Genomic DNA, 25,858 nt, shown 5'->3' with positions numbered 1-25,858 from the left:
CCGCTTCCAGACGCCTCGGGAGGGGGGGGGGGGTGTTTCCCGAGCGGGCGTGTCCGCGTCGAACTACGGCGCGGGCGTCCGTCACGCGCAACCGTACTCGTACCACACCGTCTGTTCGACCGACGACGACAGCGGCGAATCGACTTTGTCGTCCGCGCGGGAAACGTCGCCGTTCCCCGCCGCCTCCGCGCTCAGGTTCCCCTCTTGCCGCTTGTCGACTGCGCATTTGCCGCCGCCTTTGGGGGGGGGCGTCTTCGCGCGGTCGCTGTCCGGCGCCTCCGAAGACTTCGCCTCCGGCGGCGGCACGGCCGTCGGCGCGTAGAAGAAGGCCGACGAGTTGGAGCCGGTCCTGGACTGCTGCTGCTGCTGCTGCGGCGCAGCCAGAGACAGTGACAGCCGGTGCCTGTGAGCCGCGTTGGGACTACGGGGACGGTCCAGCGTCTGCGTCGCCCTGTTCCAGCCGCTGCCGTCGCCCGACACGGACCAGCGCACGCTCGCTCCCGCCGCCGACACTACCGCGGCTGCCGCGGTCCTCGGCTGAACCTTTCCGCGCGGGCCCGACGGGGGGCGGCCCAGGCTGCCGGTGGTGCCGGCGTGCGGCAAAGCGTTGCGGTGGGCGCTGGCAACGGAGTCGTCGGGCCTCCGCAGCGAGCCATGGTTGCCGGGAGAGCCGCCGGCAACTTCTGTGTCGGGGACGTCGGAGGAGGGATGGGATGGGTGGTGAAGGTGGTCGTCCGTTGGCGTTGATGTTGTCGCGGTGCCGCTCCTGTGCTGGGTGGGTTGGCGGAAACTGCCGGTCAGCGGTTGTCCGCGCGACGCAAATCTTTGCTAGAAGGCGAGAGATTGGACAAAACAAAGATGGAGAGAGGGAATTAGGCTGCTTGAGTGGAAAACCCTTGGCCTGTTTTCTAAGGGGTATTAGCCCTGACAGCAACACAACTCCACACTAAATAGTCGCTCACATTGGATCATCATCATGGGAGTTATCGTCGATAACTCCCCTGCCCAAGGAGGAGGATCTCCTCCCCCCTCCTCCACCACCACCACCTCCTTCCCCTCCTCCTCCTCACCCGGGGGATGTAGAGGGAGGCGCTCCGCTTCACGGGGTGACTCTGATCCGAGTTGCGGTCTGCGGGACGCTCCGCATCGGCGGTGGGGTTGGGGGGGGGCGGCGGACCACCACCACCCCCCCCCCTTCCTCGGAGCCCCCCGATCGTCCCCACTCGCGCTCCACTTGCCGCTCGTCTGCGCGTCGTCTGAATTGTCGCGGAGAGTTGGCGACGTTTCCACAACGCATTCCACGAAGAATGACACGTTAACATACATGTCTGCACGTAATATAACATGTATAAAGGATAGGAGGGAGTGTGATGTGAGGATACATGGGTGGGCAGCAGAAGTCAGTGCAGAAACATCCGTTGTTGTACTATACTTCTACGATCCCCGTCTTCACCAATGCACATGTACAGCTTTTTTGGCAAGCAATTACTGGATGAGGGTGCTTCGATACTGTGGGTCATGGAGGTTACATAACCATGCTTGCCCACGGCGGGAGCAGAAAAGTCGAGGTATCACAGAAGTACGGTACAACAATCTATTTCGCTGCACTGCCCTCTGCTCCCCAACACGTAATCTGGCTGCCCATCCAAGCACTATCCTGCCTCAACCCTGGCTTAGAATACTTGACGAGATCTGCCGCAGCTCCAATTAGCACGGTTGGCTACGTACTGTGCGAAATAAGCTCAACATACATACAGGACTGCGGAGACAATTGCTATAGAGGCACCTTCATTTATTCTACTCGACTCACTGAGCACATCACGTAACGCTGACCGTCAATCTCGACGGCGCTAGCTGACTGGACAGCGAGCTGGCCGACTATCCAGCAGTGGCGACGTCGGGCGATGACGAGGATGGCAGCGAGGACGATTTCCACGGCGAGACGACCCCGATTCCCATGGACAGCCCCGAGCCCAGATTCTCACCCCCTTTTATCCTTCCTGCGTGGCCCGGCTCCACCCTGGCCACGCCCCCCTTTCTGGAACTCTCTGGCGGGTTCTCGGGGCTCCCAGGTGGATCCCCTCAATGACCCTTGCCCCAGTTCCGCCCCTCTGCTGACGCTCCCGTGTATATTGTCTGCCCCTTACGTGCAGACTGATTGTTATCCACAGTTGCCACTTGTGGTCGCCAGTCGGCGCTGCTACACTACACATACCTTTGCGAGTGAACGATCCTCCGACGTAGCTCCTGTTCTCCTGTTTCTGGATGCTGCCGGAATTATTGGCCTTCGTTACTGCAAAACATCAAAAACAGGGTGAATGCGCGGTCACACGACACAAGCTCCCCCTTCCCCTGGGCGTCGAAGAGGAGCCACACACCCTGGCTCGCCAGGAGAAGGCGGCGCAGCAAATGTGGGCTCCATCTGTCCCATCTGTACGGTGTCGTGTTGCCCTCCTCACTGCTGTAATATAGGTCGTGGAAGCGACTTCTGGAATCCGGTCTTTATTTGTCTTTCTTTACAACACTCCTTCACGCTGCTGACAGACAGCGGGAGAGGGATAGAGAGAGAGAGACGCACGCAGCCACGTGGCAGCCTGGACCCCCGCTCTCGCGTGGCCTCTCCCCTTCGTTCGTTCCAGTTCTGACCACGTGTTGTTCGTCTCCACCCCTATTTAATACCCGGGTCACGTGGTACCTTTCCACCAATCCTGGTTAGCCTCTATGGAATCTTCCAGACTCCATCGTAGGCTCCCGGGACCACGCCCCTGACTCGTCTCCCCATTGGCTGTGGCTAAAGCCAGCAGAACCAATCCTCTACTTACAGCTGTCACCTTCCCATTACGTCAGGGCCACGCCCCTAGGCTTCCCCCCATTGGCTATGGACCAGGACCGGTAGAGCCAATCATCGTGACGAGTTGTGATCCGTCAGCGACCCGGATATATCCTCACATTACACTGGTATGGAGTTTTTTTCCAAGTGGTCCGGTTTCCTCCCACAAGTAAACGCTCATGAATTGACCGATAACATCTTAACATACAGAGGACTGCAGAGCTTGGGCAATTATTGGTGGTGGCAGCGGTGGCTCACGGCCTTGCCCGTGGTTCCTCGGGCCTCCGAGTCATTCTCTCGCTCTCTTCGAGAGAGCGGGCAAAGACAGTGCGGCGCACCACAAGTTGAAATGACGACTAATTTCACCGGTTTTCTCCAGGGTTAATCGCACAAACAGCAACACACCGTCCCGTTACAAAGACAGACAGAGCTTTAACATGCAATTATGTGTAATAAAAATTGTTTACGAACCCATGGCACTGGAACCTGGGCTGGAGGAGTTCGACGCGGTTCCATGGCGCATTCCGTCCGCGTCCCTGGTGGTGGTCCCCTCTGCACCGTGGTCGCCAGACCTCTCCTTCTCTCTCTCCCTCTCCGCCTCCTTCTTGGGTTTGATGAGTTTTTTGACCGTGCTCGTGAGCCACCCGCCGGCTCCAACCCCTTTCCTGAGGACGAGAGTTTGTTTCGCACGTTACGTTTGGTTTTAAACCGGCTGAGAACTCGACGGACTGGGAGAAAACTTGATTTGGAGCTTTCGTGACTGCAGGAATGACTCTTTGGTTCTTTCGGTAAAGTCTCGTAGAAATAAAAGAAATTAAATAATAGCATACGACGTTTCGATTGCAACACAAGCAATCATCATCAGGTACGAATGAAAGAGAAAACAAACATAGTAAACTTGGAAATATAATGCAATACAACGCAGAGAGTCGGCTAACGTAACAGTCAACACCCTAACCTGGTTGATTACGTTCTTCCAAAGATTTGAGAGAGAGACAAAACACAGACACGGAGACACATAGACAGACACATAAGCAGAGAGAGATAACAAAGAGACATACAGAGAGAGACACACACATCGGCACACAGAAAAACAACCGGGAGAAGCCACGTTTTGCGACAGTGACGTGGGGCATTAGTCTGCCGTTAGGGGGCGATGCTTTCTGTCTACATGTAATACCAGCTGAGTAATTTGCGATGTAATTTTAGAATTTGGCTCAATTTGTACCCTGACACCTCCTCTTGGTGAATGACAGAGAGAGACCCTGTGAATGTGATAATTCATCACGATACAACGTTTGAGTTTAATTGGTTTATACTCTTTGGTTCTTTCGGTAAAGTCACGTAGGTAGAAATAAAATAAAACACGACGTTTCGATCGCAACACAAGCATCTTCATCTGGTGGAACAACCACAGCAAAAAACTGCCAAAGTAGGCGAGAGAACTGCCGTGGCAAGAGGTTATATAGGTAAGAAAAGGGGTGGCAAGGGGGAAGATCAGAGGTCGCAAATGGGTTTTGATTCCTTACCCATACCCGGCCGCACCAGGGTCGCAAATGGGTACCCGTACCCATACCCGGCCGGGTACGGGTACCTGTTCCCTACCCGTACCCTACCCGAAATGAGTGACAAACGGTGACTCACCAGTGACTCACGGCCTACCCGTACCCGGCCGCACCAGGGTCGCAAACGGCTACCCGTACCCAGCCGGGTACGGGTAGCCGGGTATCGGGTAGGGTACGGGTATCGGGTACCCGGTTGCGACCTCTGGGGGAGATAGAGGGGGGGGGGGGTGTGTGGGGCAGGGGAAGGGGGGCTGCGTGAGCGCTAGGGGGAGAAGAAGTGAGGCTGGGGGGGGGGGGGGAGGTGGACGGGGCTAGAAGTGGGAAGTCAATCGATTAAATCAAGATTTAATTGATTTGTCACACTGGCGATCCCATCTTGCCAGTTGCCCCACTGTGCGTGAGCACAGCAGAAGCAACAAAAACATCGATACTGCAGACAACGATGACAGGCACCTTGAGGCAAATAGCTTCACCGCTCCAACGCTCCACCCCCAGGTCAAGATGTTCCTCGTTTAAACCAGGAGAAGCTGCGTCTGGTGTAATGGTCAGCACGATGGACTAGCAATCCAGAGGTCATCGATCACCTCGGTCGTCCACCCCGCAGTATAAAATCATCCCCACCCTCCACCCCCACCCCCCAAATCTGGCCCATCATTCTCACCTCCTGCCCGACTCGACGAACGTGTACTGGTCCATGACGGCCGTCTCGCAGCCCAGACGCCCGTCCACACTGCAGGAACATTTTTTGAAAAGTTTCGATCAGCGCGGTCGACCTGCCACGTCATACGGTCCCCAGAGGCACGGTCGTTACCGATGGATTTTAGAACGACTGAAAAGTGCTCGAAGCAGCACGGAGAGATGCGTTTACATGTATGTATGTTGCATGTATGTTGTATGTATATATGTTGAACTTCTTTTGCAACCGCACGTAGCCAACCGTGCTCGAGAAGAAACGGATTACGGACGTAATTCAAACTGCTAGGAAAAGTTAAGGTGGGGCTTGGGCAGAACTCGTCGCTTGAAAGGATCGTGGACCTCCTGGTCAAGAACAGCGACGGAGTGGCACAGCCAATGGATGGAACGTGGCGGAGAGATAAGTCCACCAAGCAGATGGAACAAATTCAATCGGCCAGCCTGCAGGCGCTAAACTAATTATTGCATCGCAGGTTCGGGGGCGATACCGGTGGCTTAGGGAGGCCATTCATCAAAGCAGTGGATGTAACCACTGTCCGCGAGGCCTTTCGGGCCACCCCCGGCCTGCTCCTCCTCTACCCACGAGGTTCTCAAGCGAAGAGAACCGGGCGTGGGGATGGGGCGGAAACGACGCGGCTCTCGGCCTTCGCCAATCGTGCACGCGGCAAGACCACAAAGCCATCCATCTCGGTGTGCCCCGGTGTGCCAGCAACACTTTATCATTTTTACTTTCAACACAAATGAGTTAATGCAGTCACACATTTTTTATTACTCAATAGCTACTAATTAGTAAGTATTCATATGCTAATAAAAAAAACCTGTTCATTGAAAATTTTTTATAATGTAATTCTCATCAGGTCCAATGGTAAACATGCATTTAGATTATGCCAATAATTTTGCTGCTATAAAAGTCCACACTATGAGGCAATTTGTGGAGCTATCATTTGTGGCCAGGTCGCTTCTGGAAACTAAACTAGTAGCTCAGTGGGCTTTACCTGGTAAGATGAAAAATGGTTTAGTTTTATTTGTCTATTTATTTTTAAGTAATTTTTTTATCTCCCCAAAACTCTGCACTCCTATCGTATTTTGTAGTGTTTGTTGTTGTGTAACGTTCTGACCCGCTCATACTGTACATCTGTAAAAACGGATTCCTCCAGCATCAATAATTAAGCCGATTCTGAGTCACCAACTCTTAACATTCACTCCAAACTCTCCGGCCTCGCTCGTGTTATGCTCTGCAGAAGGGCCGTTACCCGAAACGTTGCCCATTCTAAACTTTTCCTTTGCAGACCACAGTGTTATTGATGAATCTGTTGAATTTATTTTTTCTCCCACATTGTACCCACCAGTTCCGCAGAACAAAAAACAGACAACCGCTGGACAGAGAAGCTACAGAGAGCGAGCGAGCGAGCGAGAGCTGCCAGACCTAGGCGGGTCAATAATACCTGGGGAGGTTGTTGTCATTGACGATCGAGCTGCCATCGAGGTAGGACGTGTTGTCTCGACCCTTGTTGCGATGGTGATCGGGCGTCTGGGCGTCGAACTTGCAGTCCCAAGCGGAAACCTTCGCCAAGCTGCGACGGTGAACACAGGAGAAGGAGGTTCAATGTGAACTACGACGCGGAAGAGCAGCGGCAGAACGACAACAACATTGGCATCTATGTAGCGTCCGAATGAAACTGCGTCTCAAGACGATCTACATATTGAGCTTACAGACGAGGAGTCCCTAGGCTGGACTTGAACAGGGGCAGGGGAAAGCATTTACACCATTGGAACCTCATTTGCCAGTAACAAAATATGATCATTGTTTTTTTACCCTTTTATCTGGCAACAAAACTGACACCTTTTTTTAACAAGGAGGCATGTTTGCATTGACCACAATACCTGCAGTAGGAATGCCACAAAAAACACAACTCTGATAATGTATGCACTTTTTGTTTGCATTCCGACTGCAGGTATTGTGGTCAATGCAAACATGACTCCTTGTAAAAAAAGGTGTCAGTTTTGTTGCCAGATAAAAGGGTAAAAAAAATTAACCCGTAAAAACAAAGTTTGTCACTATAAATCCTTTATATGGGTGGCATCGGTTTTATTTTATTATTCATTTCTGTTTTTCTTGAGTAAGAATTTCATTTTTATCACATTGGTATTTTAAATTAAATATGAAGTTTTTGTTTTCCTAAAAAGTGGAAAATTTAGGAAAGAATTTTTCACGAATATAAATTGTCACGCACAACGAGTCTGTGTGCAAAATGTCAGCTCGATTGGATCACGGGAAGTGGGTTAAGAAACGACCGAAAGATTTGCACGGTCGTAAGCGCGCAAGCAAGCAAGTGAACTTAATATAAAGGATTTAAAAACAATTATCAGGGGCAGGGGAGTCAAGCACAGAAGCTGGAGGAGGGAGGTAGGCAGGCAGGTAGGCAGGGAGGCAGAGAGGGAGGGGAAGGAGGGAGGGAGGGAGACAGACAGGGAGGGAGGAGGAGTGAGGAGGTTGGAGCGAGGAGGGAGTCATCGGCCACCTCTGCTCCAGCCCGTGGCTGTGCTCCTCGAGTCGGAGGTACGCCGCCTGCAGCTGCTGCCGCGCGGCGAGCACCTCGCGGAACTCCTCCTCCATGCGCGCCTCCAGCCCGGCGAGCGCCCGCGACTCCGTCTCCGCGGCTTCGCGCGCTCGCCGAGCCTCCTCGACGTCGCGCCGTGCCTCCGCCAGCGCCAACTCGGCGCGCTCGGCACGCAGCTCCAGCTGCGTCGAGCGCTGGCCCGAGCGCTGCAGCGCCGACGTCAGCATGGCCGCGCGCGTCAACGCGGGACCGCTCTCCTCCTGGGAGAAAAGAAAGAAATGCGAAGGTGCGGCCTTGCAATCGCCACGCGCGCTTCACTGCTGGTGGAAGAGCTGGAGGGTATGTGATTCGCAGCGGCTGTGTTTCAAGATCGTTCGTGGTCTTGTCCCTGCCTGCCTCTCCTCGCTCGTTTGATGTTACAGCAGCAGCAGGAGCAGCAATTAAGGCCTCCTTCTCACAAATCCCAGTCATCAACATTCATTCCCATGGGGGGGGGGGGGGGTGGGGTTGCTCCTTCTTGGCTACTGCTCCCGCTGGCCATAATTCTATTCTCCCTTTGAACTTCGTGCGGTTTGAGACTCAGCCATTGTTCAAGCCAACACTTACGACCCATTTGTTTTCACGCGCACAGAGCTCAAGTTGTTTTTGATGTTCCCTGTTAAAGCGTCCGGAAGCGCGTTTGCATTTCAACGCGAGATAAACGTAGCTTGCGTTGTACCTTCGACCCTTCCACGTCGGCCAGACGTGCGGATGGAAGAGGGGCGGGCGAGTGCCCACAACTTACGCCATCGCACACGCACCCTGCCGATTGACTACCTCTGATGTTACCCATTTATACTGCTGGGTGGACAGAGGATCTGGCATAGCCCATGGCTCATGATTATGAGTACGATTATAAGTCCAGCAAAGGACTGCAAAAGATTATTACCACCCGGAACCATCAGAGATAACGGCAGCGTGGCAAGACCATCATCCAGTAGTGGACAGACCACGGCCCACGCTAATGACGGCGATTATAACCCGCGTCGGACGGAAACGGCACCTGCAGCTTCATGTTCTCGGCCTCCAGGGTGACCGTCCGCTCGCGCAGGGTCGCGACCTCGGCCAGGAGGTCACCACTTGACCTCTCCGGGGTCGTGAAAGAACTGCCCATCGGCTGCTGGATCGATTCTTCGCGATTTCTCATCACCTGACGGGCAAAGACGCACGCGCCCACGAGCACACGCCACGTCACAAGGGGCTGCGCATGTTTCATCGTAGAGACTTGCAGCACGCGCTAATTGTCGTTTTTAGTGTTGTTGGATTTTACTGTATTTCTATTAGATTGTGTCTATACTTGTGAGCGTAGTTTTCTTTTTAAGTACAGCGCTCTGAGATGTTTCGATATGGAAGGCACTTTACACAACAAGATTATTCTAATTCTGTACAGTGTTAATGTATTAAGGATTTTCGTCTATTCAGTCTTGGTCTAGTGGACGACATCTTGCGGAATTTTTACGTTTGAGTTTTTTTAAGCTGGGATGGAGGGGAAATGCAAATATGCGATTAATACTAGTAGTAGTACTAATCGCATATCTGCATTTCCCATAAATATGCTAAATTCCTCTTGATATGCAAATTATTTTGTCAAGGCGCTCTTCCCCCTCCATCCCAGATTAAATAGACGCTCGACAGACCTGTTCTTCGCCTGAGGACGGCTGCTTGCATTGTGGCCGAAACGTCGTGAGAATTATTTTATTATGTTTTATTTTTATTATTTTATTACTTCCCTTCTACGTGACTTTACCGAAAGAACCAAGAAGATGAATCCCTGCAGTCACGAAAGCTTTGAATCGAAATTTAATAGAGCAGTGATTTAAAGAAGGAACATAAAATAACACGACCGCTCACGTGCCTCGGGCCTGTAATAATTCGATTCGATTAATCGTCAAAATTCAGGGTCGCTGTTCAATTCTGGAATGGATCCCGTTGGCCAGGGCAGCGTTCATCATTGCAAGGCCCGCGGGCCACTGGCGGTCCCTGGTGGCCTTTAGTGCGGCCCCTGACAATAGACAAATGTGTAAACACCTCCCTTGCAGGCGGTGTGGCAGCCCTCACAACGCTGATGTCTTCTCGGCAAAAGTGCCCCCCCCCCCTCTGAAAATTAGTGACGAACACCGATCTAGGGTAACGGCACCGATAGCACAATCGCGGAGGAATGCGTCTGCGTCTCGCCACGAGCCTGAGTCGCTGGACTCACGTTCTGCAGCTCCTCCTGCAGGAGGGTGTTGAGAACCATCGACTCCTCGAGCTGCGTCTCTAGGATGGAAATCTGCTCCGCCTTGCCTTCCAGAGCCTTCCTGCATGTCTCGTGCGAGCTGCAAGCGCGGGGTAAATCGTCGTCATCCATACGCAATCGGCACCTTGCGGACGTGATTTGCCGCCGGTCTAGTTTGAGTAACGTCGTTTCGACCGCTCGACAATTTTGTTCGCAGCAAAGAGAACGTTAGGACCCAAGGGCAACGCCTTTCGCAAGGGTTATCCGCTGCGACCATATTGATACGTTTCAAGCCACACCAACAGAGGATGTGACACGGTGTTGGAGATGACGCGGAAGGCGAGGAGGGGGGCAGAGGTGTGTGCGCCTCGCTGGTAAAGTGGAAATGCCAAGTCAAATCCTTTTTATAGCCGTGTTTTTTTGTCTCCAAATTTTGGGCAAATCCTTTGTTCAAATTGGCCAGTATTTTATAATGGGTAAATTCAATAAACAGCAACCCAACTTTATACAAACGATAAGCTCATATTGGATCATCTTTACGAGTGCTCTAACGTGCCCCCTGCATTTGTAACAAACGGACAGGGATCATGCGTTATCGCTTTCCAACTTTACTTGGAAAGCGTTCATAACTCATTATCATTCTGCTTCTGCTGCTTGTGCCAGGACACTGCGGTGAGCGTGCCACTTTGGACAGCTTGCGTAGGCATCCAGTGGGCAGCCGGTGCACCGGGGAGATCACAGCCTGGATGCGGCGCAGGCACCAGGCTACGAAAGGCAGTAGGGGGAATACGACACGATGCGTAATGGGGGATGGTATTTACTCCGTCGTAAAAGGGGCGATGCCAACCACACCGCGACCACCGCCCTGGACACTCACGTGGGGTGACCGCCGCCGCCGCTGCCTGGCGAGGGCGAGTGGTGGAGAGAGTTGCCCAGGCGGCCGTCGACGCGACCGGGCTCCAGGGAGCCGACCATCGTCGTCGAGTTCTCCATCTCCTGCCGCAGCTCGCCCAGCTCCTCCCTCACGCGGCCGGCCCTCGTCCGCTCCTGCGACAGCTCCTGCGGAGCGGAGGCGACAGCGGCAGCGGTGGTGGTGGTGGTTACGAAGCGCAAAGCAAGGTGAAGTCTGAATCGCAGTGCGACGACTCGGATGCCAAACCCATTCTCACAGCTCGCACACAGTCACTTAGAAAATTGGTGAGCGACACCATCAAACCTAAATTTAGTTGCGCCATTCGAATCGTGGGACGCTGCTGTGGTGAATCACGAATGCATTGGACTCATGCAATCCAGAGGTCCTCGCTTTGAGTCTATGTCCCGGTACAGCAGTTGTAACAAGTATAACCCGTAAAAACAAAGTTTTTCACTATAAATCCTTTATATGCGTGGCGGCTAGAGTCCTCTCGTCCTCTGGCTTGAGATGGCTGCCACCTATGGGTCAGATGATTGCATGGCAGCATTAAGCAATTGGTACTTAAATATAATATTTTTGTCCTAAAAAGTGTCAAATTTTGGAAAAAATAATTCACGAACATTAATTGTCACGCACAACGAGTCTGTGTGGAAAATGTCAGCTCGATTGGATCACGGGAAGTGGGTTAAAAAACGACCGAAAGATTTGCACGGTCCTAAGCAAGCAAGCAAGTGAACTTAATATAAAGGATTTAAAAATGGTGCAGGTTTCTTAAGTCCCGACGCCGCCGTCCACCCAGCAGTATAAATTGTACACCGCAGTTATTTGATCGTCAGGTCCCGTGTGGTGGGGCAAAGTGTGGGCCCTCCACCTATTCCACTGGCCAGCATGGAAGACTAAGGCTAAATTCCTGCTATTGTGCTCTAATGATGATCTTTACATCTATGGCCCACGGTTAGAGGTGGGTTTTCTCCAGGTATTTCTGGTTTTGTTGCAATTCAGGACGCCGTGATGGCGAGATGTTATCTCCCTTTCCCGGTATGCAGAAGGTCGTGGGTTCAATTCTGACCCTAATGCCCGTATATTTGGAGTTTGCACGTTCTCCACGTGGTCGCGTGGATTTTTCTCCGGATCCTCCGCTGTTTTTCCCCCTCCACATTTAGCAACACGCGTCTAAGATTATTTGGCTGCCGTAAACGTCCGCGCGATAATCCACTTTCGCCGAGCTGTAATCCGTGGCCAGGTCGCTTCTGAACAAAAAGGAGCTGTCCATAGCTCCGTGGGCCTTACCTGCTAGTAAAAGTAAAAAAAAGTTACAAAAAAGTTAGGTTTTAGTTTAACTGGCGAGTGGATCGATCGACAAAGGGCCGTGCGCCGTGAAGGTGAACTGGACAGCGGTGTAGGGTGCGGCGTGGTTGGATCCCACGTGACGTCCGTGTGGGTGCCACCACCCCCCCCCCCCTCACCTCCTGCAGCATGGCCAGGGACAGCTTGTCGGACAGCGCTCGCTGCAGGAGCCTCGCATTCTCGCTCTCCACTTCGTCGAGCCGCCGCAGGTCCACCTTCGCTCGGTCTTCCCTCGCCTCCTCGGCAAAAATTAGGGGAGATGCGTCGGACGTGCCCGCAGGAGGGGGGGGGGGGGTGTAAGCTTTGTGATAACAATAATAATTCCAGATTTGAAGCTTTCGCGACTGCAAGGATTCATATTCTTAGGTTTTTTCGGTAAAGTCACGTAGGTAAAACATATAAATTAATAAAAGTAAAATATTTTTTTTTATAAAATCACGACGTTTCGGAGGCAACACAAGCTTCCGTCTTCAAGTGGAACCGTCACAGCACGATAGCTGTATCAAGTAACTTGACGGTTCCACCTAAAGACGGAAGCTTGTGTTGCCTCCGAAACGTCGTGATTTTCATTTTATTTATTTAAATTTTTTACCTACGTGACTTTACCGAAAAAAACCTAAGAATAATAATTCCACCCAATTATACATACTCTTTGGGTCTTTCGGTAAAGTCACAAAGGTTTAAAATAAAATAAATCACGACGTTTCGGGCACAACACAAGCGCCCGAAACGTCGTGATTTATTTTATTTTCTACCTACGTGACTTTACCGAAAGAACCAAAGAGTATGGATTTCTGCAGTCACGAAAGCTTCAAATCAATTATACATGTTGCAATTTAGGATTGCAATTCAACAAAAACATGTTTTGGTGTCTAGTTCGTTGAGTATCGTTCAAATTGTTGCTTGTTAGCCGCTCCCATCAACCCGAGCAGCAGATGGGTGTTTGGTTTCGATCAAAAGAGAAAAACGTTGACCCACTTGCACCAGAGTTGCTGTAACGCCTTTCGTTACGATCACAGGTAGCAGGTACGGTACAAACTTTCCACGTAATTTCCAAAAAGTTGAGATCCTAAATCTCAACAGTTTCTATTCTGTGGTAGCAGCTAGGGTGGCGATGTCTTCATCCAACAGGAGAATGACCACACAGCTGGTGGTGATGATGATGACATAGATAAAAAAAACTATCCGCATCATTTCAGGCATTAAATACCCGATAAAGATTCCAAAAAACTTCTTCGCACAAAGTGAAGCGCGACAATTTTTCACACTGGGAGGGCGGTGGGTGTTGAGAAATTCCACCCAGTGACCTTGGACCCCCGACGCCGGCACACAATGGCAGCCTCTTGCGAACGATGGCGATGGGGACTTGAAAACAAACCTCGCATCGCCCGCCATGAACTCGCGCAGCCGAGGGCCAAGACGGCGAGAGAACGGCGAAGGAGCTCACCTGAAGGAGGCCGAAGCTGCGCTGCAGCTCCTCGTTCTCTTGCCGCAAGCGCTCGCTCAGCGTCTCCACCTCCTGCAGCCTCAGCCTCAGCTGCTGCTGCTGCTCATGCTGGCTCCTCACCAGCTGTGTCGCCTCCTGCTGCTGCTGCTGCTGCTGCTGCGCTCTGCGGATCTCTGTCGTAAACTCCAGCTTCTGCGGAGGGGGTGACATTTCGTTGTGAAAGTACACTGGGCTGCAGAGTGGCAGTGCATTTGCTGTATACAACGGGCCCCTGGCAGTACGTAAAATAATATTGCATAAAAAAAGTAAAGGTTTTATTAACTCACAATATTTTGCACAAAGAGTGTTTATCCTTTCAACTGGGCGAGCAAGCATATTCTACTCCTGCATCGTATACAATTGACGCAGCAACACTCATGAACGCATTACAAAAAAAAAAGGATGTTAGCAAGTCTGGACAATAGTTAAAAATGACTAATTTATTATTGAAACTGGATGATGAACAGAAAAAACCCTGACGCAACACATCATGAAATAATTTCATGAATCTTATTCACATTTCCATGAACGCTACGATGACGATGACGACGATGACGACCATGACGACAATGACAAAGACGAGATTACTACGATGACGACAATAACAATGATGCCGATGACGTCAATGATGATGATGACGTCGATGACGATGACAAATAAAAGATGACTAAGATGACGACAATGACGCCAGTGACGTCAATGATGATGACGATGACGACAAAGACAAGATGACTACAATGACGACAATGATGCCGATGACGTCAACGATGATGACGTTGACGACGACGACAAAGACGAGATGACTACAATGACGACAACAACAATGACGCCAGTGACGTCAATGATGATGACGTTGACGACGACGACAAAGACGAGATGACTACAATGACAATAACAATGATGCCGATGACGTCAACGATGATGACGTTGATGACGACGACGACAAAGACGAGATGACTACAATGACGACAATAACAATGACGCCAGTGACATCAATGATGATGACGTTGATGACGATGACAAAGACGAGATGACTACAATGACGACTATGATGCCGATGACGTGAACGATGATGACGATGACGACGACGACAAAGACGAGATGACTACAATGACGACAATAACAATTATGCCGATGACGTCAATGATGATGACGTTTATGACGACGACGACAAAGACGAGATGACTACAATGACGACAATGATGCCGATGACGTCAACGATGATGACGTTGACGACGACGACAAAGACGAGATGACTAAAATGACGACAATAACAATGATGCCGATGACGTCAATGATGATGACGTTGATGACGACGACGACAAAGACGAGATGACTACAATGACGACAATGATGCTGATGACGTCAACGATGATGACGTCAACGATGATGACGTTGATGACGACGACGACAAAGACGAGATGACTACAATGCCGACAACAATGATGCCGATGACGTCAACGATGATGATGATGATGACATTGACGACGACAACGACGACGGCGATCGCGAGGGTGCCAACGTGCCCACCTGCGCGCAGCCCTGCCCGCGGCTCAGCCGTGCGTTCTCGGCGGCGAGCCGCTCGTTCTCGCGCTCCAGCTCCTCCAACTTCTCGTCCAGGATGGAGAAGGAGGGAGCAGCTCTGCGGGCGGCCGTCACGTCACCGCCGCCACCACCGCCATCGTCGTAGCCGTTGTGCCGCCCCGTCACGCCGGCCACCTCCTCTCCACCGCCGTGAAGCGTCGCCACCGACCGCTGCCTCTGCGCTTCTTCCTGAGCGCTCTGCAGCTGCGGTTGTTCAACGAAGCCAGGGTCGAGGTTAGGGGTCAGAGTCCCATCTCGAAGAGACGCTTGAAACGCATTGTTTTTGGCAATTGTGCACGCACGTCGAGTTTCTTTCACGCCGTACGTAGCCAACCGTGCTCATCGGAGGCGACGATGACGTCAATAATGGGCAATGTGTTGGGCAAAGGAGACTTGTTCTGCCAAAAATACTGAGAAAATTAAAATCCGCCAAGACGAGAATCATTATTTATCGTAAATGCGGCAGGCTACGATTCGAGTCATGGCCACAAATGTCGTGAGTGAGAATGTGATCGTAAGTCAAAGGGAATGTGGAGGGGGGGTTTGTCCTCTTCAGGTTGTCACCCTCACTGGCGAACAGAGCTGCTGCCAAGAGGAAAAACGTCACCGCCCCCCACTGCAACCGACCAACGGCCTTGCCAGAAACACAACCTCTTGGATCGCGGGGGCGATGCACCCAGCGCCAGAGGTCGCAACCGGGTACCCGATACCCGTACCCTACCAGATACCCGGCTACCCGTACCCGGCCGGGTACGGGTAGCCGTTTGCGACCCTGGTGCGGCCGGGTACGGGTACGGGTAGGCCGTGAGTCACTGGTGAGTAACCGTTTGTCACTCATTTCCCAACGTCTTGTCTCTTCTCACAATTCAAGTTCCTAGAATCAATCCACCCGCGCCTGCAACATGGCTTCATCCCAGAGGTCGCAATCAGGTACCCGATACGGGTACAGCCGGGTACGGGTACGGGTACCCGTTTGCGACCCTGGTGCGGCCGGGTACGGGTAAGGAATCAAAACCCGTTTGCGACCTCTGCCAAGCGCTCACCGTCACGCCGCGGAAAAGACGAGACGGGAGAGGGGGGGCAGGTAAAAAAAAGATGGGCTCCCCCCACTCACTTGCGCGCTCAGCTCCTGCACGGAGCGGTGCAGGGCCAGGTTCTCCCGCTCCATGCGCAGCAGCTGCCGCGAGGCCGACTCGTTCACCTCCACGCTCAGCGAGTTCGGCGTGGCTGTGCGTGCACGCGCACCCAGAGACAGACGCGCTCACGTGTAGAATATCCAAAGCACATCCACACGTATACAGCAAAACCTTGCATTGCGAGCATAATTCGTTCCGGAAACGTGTTCTTAATCCAAAGCACTCGTATATCAAAGCGAATTTCCCCGTAAGAAATCATGGAAACTCAGATGATTCGTTCCACAACCCAAAAATACTGCATTCTAATAAAAATGATTAATACAAAATCACTTTTTATATTTTTATTATTTAAATTTAATATAAAGTCATGAAATTTATTAATTACATTTAATCGTGGCTGGTGTGAGGGAGACGAGAGAGAGGAGAGGAGGGTTATTGTGTAGGACGACCTTCACTTGCAGTACAGTTACTAAAGAATAGTCATTACACTTGGACACAAAATTTAAAAAATGCTTTACGCACACACACACGTGGTCACAACACTAGAGTAAACAGTCTACGCTCGCACGGATGTTGTCTATACGAGTGAGGCACGCCGACTGAGACCGAGCATGGGAGACGATTACCCACAATCCCGCAGCGAGAGAGAGAAGAACAATCGGCTCAGTTGTGATCACGTGGCGCTCGGCAGACAAAGCGCATACTGTACATACTACAGTACTCGTATTGCAAGACCTCGCTCGTTTATCAAATTAATATTTATTTTAAAAAATTGCTCGTCTTGCAAAACACTCGCAGACCAAGTTACTCGCAATCCAAGGTATCACTGTATATAGGTATGTTAGTGGCAGTAGCACTGCTGACATCCTGGGTTCTAATCCAGATGAGAAAAAGAGCTTAGTAGCTCATCGGATTCCTCCAGTCTAAATACATATTCTAATTCTGATGTATAGCCGACTTTATATTAAATAGACACAAGCCGTGCTACTATTTGGCCCGGCATCGCGTCACCGATCACGGCATTGATGCCGCAGCCACACCACAGTGACCTTTGACACGAACAAAACGATTCCTGGCTCGGCCGTGGTAAACTGGGCTGGCTTTGCACCGCACACGCGGTCAAGTAGTGTCGAAACTCCGGGCACCGGGTTCAAAGCGAGGTGCGCTAAGCGCCGTGCCATCGCTGCGCCCGCCCGTATCTTTTTAAAAGCTATAGATACTTTTTATTTTACAAGGTAAGGCCCACTGAGCTGTGTAGATCTTTTTAAGAAGCGACCTGGCTATCACAAATGATAGCTCAACGAAGTGGCTTATCGCGTGGAAAGTTATAGCAGCCAGATACTCTAAACGTGTGTTGATTCTAATGGTGAAGGGAAAAACCGGAGGACCCAGAGAAAAATCCACGCAACAATGGGGAAAACGCGCAAACTCCAAATATACCGGCGTCAGGGTTGGGATCGAACCCACGACCTCCTGTATACGAGGCGAGGTAGCTAACATCTCACCACCACAACGCCCCCACACAAATAATGAGGCATTAGAATGCGGCTCACGAACCTTAATCTGCAGCTCAGCACGTCGCACGGTAAATGATTGTAAATTCATAACCACCGGCATTTGTAATCAGTAATTTGCAGAGCCGTTTACCACTGCTTTTGCGCGTGGCCTTGAACCAACTCCAGCAAATACTTCAACTGCGCTGCGGTACGCTTGCCAGCTGCCAAATAAAGGTTTCTCATTCACCGTTTAAGTTTGTCCATGATTATCGGCTTCATTCGCCTATATCTGTAACACTGGCTGAATGATACAATACAAAGTCCAAGTGATTTCCTGTTCAAGTGAGCATTGAGTCGGCAGTCATCTCCTGTTAACAGCCCCGAGTCATGGTAGGGGTGCGTCCATCCATAGACAAAAACACTGTCGACTTCCCCGCAATACGGTACTCGACTTTATCGACCCTGGAGAGATGATGGGCCGAGTCAATGATCCCACCCAGAAATTTCAACTTGCAAAACTTCCCACTGCGAGCCACTGCGAGCCACTCTCTCTTAATTTTGGAGCTTTCGTGACTGCAGGAATTATTATTTGGTTCTTTCGGTACCGTACCACGTCGTTGTCCACTCATTGACATGCTAATTTTTTCTCTGCCCCCTCCCTCTCTCCGCCCCCGCCCCCCTCTCTATATTTAAGGCCCCGTCACAGAGACGACCTCTCTCTTTGTGCCGATACGTGTTCTCTCTCTGTGTGTATCTTTATGATGTCTGTCTGCTTATATGTCTGCCTATAGTTTTCTGGTTAGATTTTTGTTGCTATTCCTTTTATACCTGATGATGATTGCTTGTGTTGCAATCGAAACGTCGTAGAGCCACTCTCTCTCCCGCCGAGTCACACGGTGCAACTGTTTTACGAACGCGCTGTCACTCGCCCACTTGCCACAACAAAAAAACGTTCCCGTACCCCTCTGCTACAAACGGTCAATGGGGGGGGGGGGGGGGCGTACAGGTGAGGCCGCTGGCGTGAGTCAGCCGTTCCAGCTCGGCCCCGAGGTGCGCAGTCTCGTTGAGACTCCGGCGCTGGGCAGACTCGAGCGCCAGGTGGTCCTGCGTCAGCTCCTCCAGCCGGTGTCGCTCCTCCTCGCGCTCCTGTAGGACAGAGGCAAAGGTGCCCCACGTGGCCTTCATGAGAGTGTTGGGGCAAGTGGTGTTTAGCGAGCGCCTGTGAAGGCCGGGATGAGTGGCCAGCAGCACGCCCCGCCTGTCTGTCTTTGTCTCCCCCAGTGCTGATGTGTTTACACACCGCAGCGTAGGGGAGGCCCAGGACCGCAATAGTACACAAGTACTGTACTATTTCGATTTAAAGCTTTCGTGACTGTAGGGATTCATCTTCTTGGTTCTTTCGGTAGAAGGGAAGTAATAAAATAATAAAAATAAAACATTATAAAATAATTCTCACAACGTTTCGGCCACAATGCAAGCAGCCGTCATCAGGTGCTTGGTGGTGTTTCATTCTTCACCTGAGGACGGCTGCTTGCGTTGCGGCCGAAACGTCGTGAGAATTATTTTATTATGTTTTATTTTTATCATTTTATTACTTCCCTTCTACGTGACTTTACCGAAAGAACCAAGAAGAAGTACTGTACTGTAGATGGACATGCTGAAGACCTTGTGAGAGCTGTCACAATCCTGGAATTAAAACTCTCTTCTCGTGTGAACGAGTCTGGGAATGACTTGAATTACCCTCGCACACACCTCGACAGCCAAAAAACGTCTCCCTTGAAGAGATAAAAGTCATCCTCATCGGCTGATATGATCATATGTACGATAATCACATGTATTACACGGATATCAATACAGCAAAGACAAAGACCCCCCATTGTATCCTGAACAGACTGTTGGGGCAATTTCTGTCGGCGAGCACCTATGAAGGCCGGCACGGCACCCCGCACGGCCGCCTTTGTCTCCCCAGTGGCGATGGTTTTACACGCCACACCAGCTGCTCATTCGGGTCGATGTATCAATACAGCACGCACGCACGCGTACCGTCTCCATGTGCAGCAGACGCGAGCTCAGAGCTGCGTTGTCGCGCTCCAGTTCGTGCTGGCGAACCGCAAGCGCCTTCCCCGCCTCCACCTTCTCCTCCAGGAGCGCCTTGGCCTCCAGCAGAAGAGCGTTGTCTTCCCGCAGTTCCTGCGGCGAGCACCCAAGCGAAAGGCGGAAACATCACCAAGTGAATTTGGGGTGGGGGGAGGGGTGGGTCGGTGGCTAAGGAGGTCAAAGCGCTGAGCTGGCATGGCTGAGGTCTCAGCCCGTTTGCCACACAGAAAAAAAAAAAACTCATCGCATTAATATTCTTAGGTTTTTTCGGTAAAGTCACGTAGGTAAAAAAATTCAAATTAATAAAAGTAAAATAAAAACACTTGATACAGCTATCGTGCTGTGACTGTTCCACCTGAAGACGGAAGCTTGTGCTGCCTCCAAAACGTCGTGATTTTTATTAAAAAAAATTTTTACCTACGTGACTTTACTGAAATAACCTAAGAATATGAATCCTTGCAGTCACGAAAGCTTCAAATCTAGAATCATCGCATTAACTTTGGGATTAACCTTAATTTGGCAGCTGTGAGAATAAAAAAAATTGCAGTTTCATTTCCAAGCGACGATGAACATTTTTCCCGAGTCTCTGGCCCCGTGGATCCCGATGCAGTTGCATCGTGCCTGCACGCACTCGATAGCCAGGCTGCCTGGCTTCTGAGATCCGATGAAGTTCGACGCATTCAGGGGTGACTTGGTCGTAGGCAGAGCACGCAAGTTTTCGCCGCCACTCGTGATCCAAGTGCGATTTTCCACGTTGGGCCACGTTTTGAGAAAGAAAGAAAGAAAATAAATTGCCTCAAGCTTCCGTCGTTGCGCGCCACACTGCCTGCAGTAGAGCGCGGCAATGAAAGCTAGAGAATGGAATTGCTCGACACGCGGCCCAACCCAGAGGATCACACCTGGATTGGCTCGTAGGCTACCAAAGAAGTCATCATTCACAACGACCGAGCCGACGAACGAATGCCCGGATGAGCGAGCGAGCGAGAGAGCCAACCTCGACCCGGCTCTTGTAGAAGTCGGCGTCGCGCAGCCGTTCCCGGAGTCGCCCCACCTCCCCGTAGAGCCGCTCCGCTCGCTCGGCTCGCTCGTGCGCCGCATCCAACTCATCGCGGTACGCACGCGCCGAGCATGCCTCCGACACGAGCTGAGAGTTCTGTGGAGCGCCCACGCACAACAACAACAATGAGAACAACAGCCACCGCTTGCCACCATGTGGCAGTGACATCACTACAGCGCTTGCCGCGCCAGTCTAAGAACACTTTGAGGCCACGTGCAGCAGTGTCAAAGGCTCTCGTCGCTGATTGGACATCACCAAAACAGGCGCAGGTGCCATGGGTTGACCGACTCAGATGACTGGCAGTTGGCCCCAAGTCAAAGATCCCCCGTGTAGCGTGAACGGACTGTTGGGGCAAGTGCTGTTAGCGAGCACCTATGAAGGCCGGCACGGCACACGAGGGGGTGGGGTGGCCAGCACCACACCCAGCCACCTTTGTCTCCCCAGTGGCGATGATAACACATCGCGCCAGGTACTCATTTGAGGCTGAATCGACCTAGGGGAGGCCCAGGATCGGTTCAGATAATCGTCACTGTTGTTGGCCGTGAGCAGGAATCAAACTCAGGTCGCCGGGTTTGTAGTGCAGCGTAGCACTAACCGCGACACCACTGGCTCCTTCAGTTGGCCCACACACACACAAACACAAACACACACACAAACACACACACAAACACACACACACACAAACACACGCAAACACACGCGCGCACGCACTCACACGCTTGACCATCGGCAGCCGTCGCCGAGTTTACGAGAGGACAGGAGGTCACGTCTTGTAAATCCTGGAGTTTATGTTCCGCAGAGTAACGGTGAGCACACACTGGACTTAGGGAAGAGGGAACGCTTTTGCCGATTTTGTCACATTGCTCATCCTTTGTGCTTCTTCTTAGCATTGCGTTTCAAGCGGTGTGGCAACAACGATGATTTAATTCATCACAACGACATGCCGCCGTGCAGCGGCTCGCGCACGGGATTCACGATGCAGAGGCCGCCGGTTCGATTCGAACGCCTAGGAACGGTCGTTTAAAACAAACGGAGACAAGTTTATGAAATCCACCCCTCGTTTGTCCACCCAGAAGTATAAACCGGAACACCGCAGTTAGTCCATCAGCGTATAGTGGGGCAAAACGTGGGCACTTCCACCTCTTCCAAGTTGTCTGGCCGGTGAGGAAGAGTAGGCCAAGTTCATCTTCGGGAGGAGGGCTATGTAGTGCATCCTCTAGCGGAGGCCCTTCCGCCAGCGGTAAGGTGAGCAAGCAATTACAGGGCTGCACCTTCATCAACCTTTTACACGAGGCATGAAACTTTACACGAAACTTGACGTTACTATTTTAAGATGCGTTGCATTAGATCATCGAGCACGGCATCGAGGCCATAGCCACGCCACGGGTGACCTTGACGTTGTTACAAACGATCCCAAGCTTGGCCGTCACAAAACTGGGTCGGCTTTGTGCAGCACAAAGAGGAGCTTTGGCCTCGAGCTGGGTGGCTAATTATACCGTGTGCGCTCACAATCAATCTCGGGGAGGGAGGGAGGGACCGCAAGTACCCGGCGTGCCCATGGACTCTCTAACCTCGTGGCGGAGTCGCTGAACCTCGGAGTGCAGCCGCTGCACATCTTGCTTCACGTCCGTGAGCTCCTCCTTCTTCTCATCCCTGCGCGTGGGGTGTGGGAGTGAGTGGCAAGGGGTACCCGTCACGTGTCACTCACTGGGTTTTACCATGACGACAGGCGTGGGGAAACCTATAAGGGAACCTTTAGCCCGCGGGCCAGACACGATCCACTGCATCATTTCACATGGCCCACATGATGAATAGAAATCTATATATAACGCGGGTCACACTTTTTCTGGCATAAGGTATTCCAACGTTTTGAATGTAATTTTGGGGTGCTGATTCCAAATCTGGCATCAGATTTTGTCTATCACATCAGGTTTTTGAGATATCAAATATTGCATTTTCAATAAAAACTGCAGAAGAATGAATGTGGATATCTACATAAAATTATATTATAAACACACTATCCTAGAAATACAGCACCATATTTTAACACTAAAGCAGTCACTGACTCGCAACAACTTGCAATCATAAGTGACAGAGTTAATTTCGGGTAAAATCAATGAAAATGGGGTATGCCGATAGCATAAAAATGAGATGTGATAGAGCAAATCTGAGATCAGATTTGGAATCAGCACACTGAAATTAGTCTAAAACAGCTGCAAAAGTCCAGGCCAGAATTTTTTTTTTTGACCAGTGTAATCAGCGCGCATGAGCGATGATGAGAAAGCACACAAGTACAGCACAATTATGGATGACTGCCGTTTGTTGTCGTTCCAGCACACCTCCGATTAGCGCGGTTGGCTACGTAAGGTGGTAAAGAAGTTCAACACACGTACAGTACGCTACACACTGTTTTCTACTGCTCATTACCCCACGGCATGGCGCCTGTAACATCCGGCCGAATTATCCAGGCTCAAACCCCGCTTAGTTTGCGAGAACTGCTGAGAGCGTACCCATTCCATGGTATTTTGGTCATCGGTGAACTGATAGTTTTAGAATCAAATTATTATTTGGTTCTTTCGGTTAAGTCACGTCTAAAGATAAAATAATAAATTAAATTAAATAATAGAATACGACGTTTCGATTGCAACACAAGCAATCATCATCAGGTATAATGAAATAGCGACATAAAATCTAACCAGAATTAAGATTTAGAATCAAATATATAAAAAACACGACAGGGGTAGAACACGTCTTATTTGCAATGAAGTGGAGAGCGATCCCTAAAAATACACACAAGACGCGTCTGGCAAAGGCTTGTTAACCGTAATAGAAGGTGAAACGGTAGTGGCTAAAATAAAAACAGACATTAATAAACTTGTATTTGCGTGACACCTAAATGTGACCGATGTGAACGGGCAGAGTGAGATCCTGTTGCCAAAGGCAGCCGAAACAAATTAGATCCTGTCGAAACGAAGGTCAAATATAAAAACGACATTTGCGATTGCGCGGTCAGAGTTGCTCTCCCGCAGGACCGCTCCGCACGATGCCCGATGCTTTAGGTAACTGAATGTTCCTGAAGAAGCTCTCAGCATGCGGAGCGAAAACGTCGGACGTGGCGCCAAACATCGCGCGGTACAACCCGAAAACACGCCGGAGAGTGTGTACAGCAACAACTGCGAAAACTTACACGGCGGTCATAACCATCTTCACCATGGCATCACAATTACAACCTCCTCCAGGTCACACCCCTTTTCGTATTCCAAATGTGGAGGAAAAAAAATGGAAGACCCGGAGAAAAATCCAAGCGACCACGGGGAGAGAGACACGCAAACTCCAAATATACAGCAGCAGGCGTCAGGGTCGGGATCGAACCGACGACCTCCTGTATACCTGGCGAGGTAGTTAACATCTCAACATCGAACCCACGACCTCCTGTATACCTTTTGGAGGTAGTTACTATCTCAACATCTAACCCACGACCTCCTGTGTACCTGGCGAGGAAGTTAACATCTTCTAGCCACCGTGGCGCTCCACTGTGGGTGGCATTGTAAAACATAATCCACCGACCTGGGCCGTACTCGCGAGGATATTAAGCCCTGCCAAGCTAACTGTGGGTGGTGGATGACGAGGGCCGAGTGCGTGCGCGGCTATAAATAACAGGATGTGAAGATTCATACTAATAGGAGGTAAATAGTATTTGTCCAAGAGCACGACTGCCGGACGGAGATGGAGCGACGAAATCAGCTATTGCACAGGTTGCCCTGGAGGATTATTACATCGCAGCAGAGCGCGGGAAATGGCGGCGGTTGGCAGTGGATTTGGCCATGGCCGATGTTGACGACGATGGTTTTAAACATTGGGACGTTTGAGAAATGTGCTCACAACTCCTGCTGCGCCCGCCGCAGCTTGACGTTGCTCTCCGCGGGACTCGCTGCGGCCTTGTCTACGGGGCTGCCGTGCTTGTCCCAGTGGTTCGCAGCGGAGCCGGGCGGATCGGCAGCCACCCCGTTGCCAACCGACGCCGCGGGTGGCTCTGGCGCGGCACGGAGACGCTCCACCTCCAGCGTCAGATCCACAACCGTCTACGGGGAGGGAGGGAGGGGGGGGGGAGAAACGACCGTGCAACCGTGCAACCATAAAACTGTGCAACCATGCAACCGTGCAACCGTGCAACCGATGTACGCGCGTGGTACGTGGACGCTGCTGCCACCGTCGTGCGGACCGGTCGGCGCACTCGACTTTGCCCGTTCGATCTCCCGTCGGGAGTCGTCGAAGCATCGGTGCAAGTTTTTCTTAAACCGCGCCGCCGCCGCCGCCCCTTGTGCAGTATGCAAATCGGTGCACAACTGCGGTTGGTCGATGGGCAGGCCGTGCACGGTGGGGGTAATGGGGGGGGATGCTCCCACTGTTTTTCAAAGACGTGCAGCCAGCGTGGAAGAATAAAACCAAGGAAGCTTCCTTAGAGAGGCTCTCCAGAGAGACCTACGAGTGGAGGGCCCTCCCGCCTGCCTGTTGCGGTTTTTAAAATCACGGCGCATCGAAGAGATTTCTCATTCCCCCCCCCTCCCATCTCACCTGGGAAAACGAGTCTCTCTCCTCCACGACGCCTCGCAAGCGATTGGCCAGGCTGCTGTGACTCGGCAGATCGGGGCTTTCTGCAGCATTGGAATCAGCCCAGTGCAGATCAAGGACATTCTCAGGGTTGTGGGTGACCTGCGTAGAGGTGGGAGACGAGAACGACACGCAGTGACGTCGTGAATTCGTGCACGCACACGTGGTTTTTTTTCTCACACAGAGCGTTTTTGTCTTTTAGAACTGCTTTTTGTATTTTAGTTT

The 25,858-nt window shown here is 51.4% G+C and overlaps 1 protein-coding gene across 1 annotated transcript in view; it reads right to left on the bottom strand.

Moving 5' to 3' along the window:
* Nucleotides 1–341: 341 nt before the first annotated feature.
* LOC144734687 (uncharacterized) overlaps nt 342–25,858 on the bottom strand; it is a 59,662-nt gene continuing 34,145 nt past the window's right edge. The window contains exons 7-26 of the mRNA XM_078616990.1: nt 25,598–25,735; nt 24,905–25,104; nt 22,594–22,675; nt 20,960–21,118; nt 19,912–20,058; nt 18,873–19,014; nt 16,351–16,463; nt 15,183–15,440; nt 13,614–13,805; nt 12,286–12,402; nt 10,784–10,965; nt 9,889–10,006; nt 8,692–8,838; nt 7,611–7,909; nt 6,534–6,662; nt 5,057–5,125; nt 3,302–3,495; nt 2,216–2,293; nt 1,071–1,256; nt 342–828 (exon numbers count right to left, since the gene is read on the bottom strand). Coding sequence (XP_078473116.1) covers nt 422–828; nt 1,071–1,256; nt 2,216–2,293; nt 3,302–3,495; nt 5,057–5,125; nt 6,534–6,662; nt 7,611–7,909; nt 8,692–8,838; nt 9,889–10,006; nt 10,784–10,965; nt 12,286–12,402; nt 13,614–13,805; nt 15,183–15,440; nt 16,351–16,463; nt 18,873–19,014; nt 19,912–20,058; nt 20,960–21,118; nt 22,594–22,675; nt 24,905–25,104; nt 25,598–25,735 — 3,357 coding nt within the window. The 3' untranslated portion in view covers nt 342–421. The remainder of the gene's footprint in view (nt 829–1,070; nt 1,257–2,215; nt 2,294–3,301; nt 3,496–5,056; nt 5,126–6,533; nt 6,663–7,610; nt 7,910–8,691; nt 8,839–9,888; nt 10,007–10,783; nt 10,966–12,285; nt 12,403–13,613; nt 13,806–15,182; nt 15,441–16,350; nt 16,464–18,872; nt 19,015–19,911; nt 20,059–20,959; nt 21,119–22,593; nt 22,676–24,904; nt 25,105–25,597; nt 25,736–25,858) is intronic.

This window comes from Lampetra planeri, chromosome 52, assembly GCF_965212315.1.
Source record: "Lampetra planeri chromosome 52, kcLamPlan1.2.h2, whole genome shotgun sequence".
Lineage (NCBI taxonomy): Eukaryota > Metazoa > Chordata > Hyperoartia > Petromyzontiformes > Petromyzontidae > Lampetra > Lampetra planeri.
The sequence above is the reverse complement of the archived record's forward strand: the minus strand, read 5'-3'. Positions and strand labels throughout refer to the sequence as shown.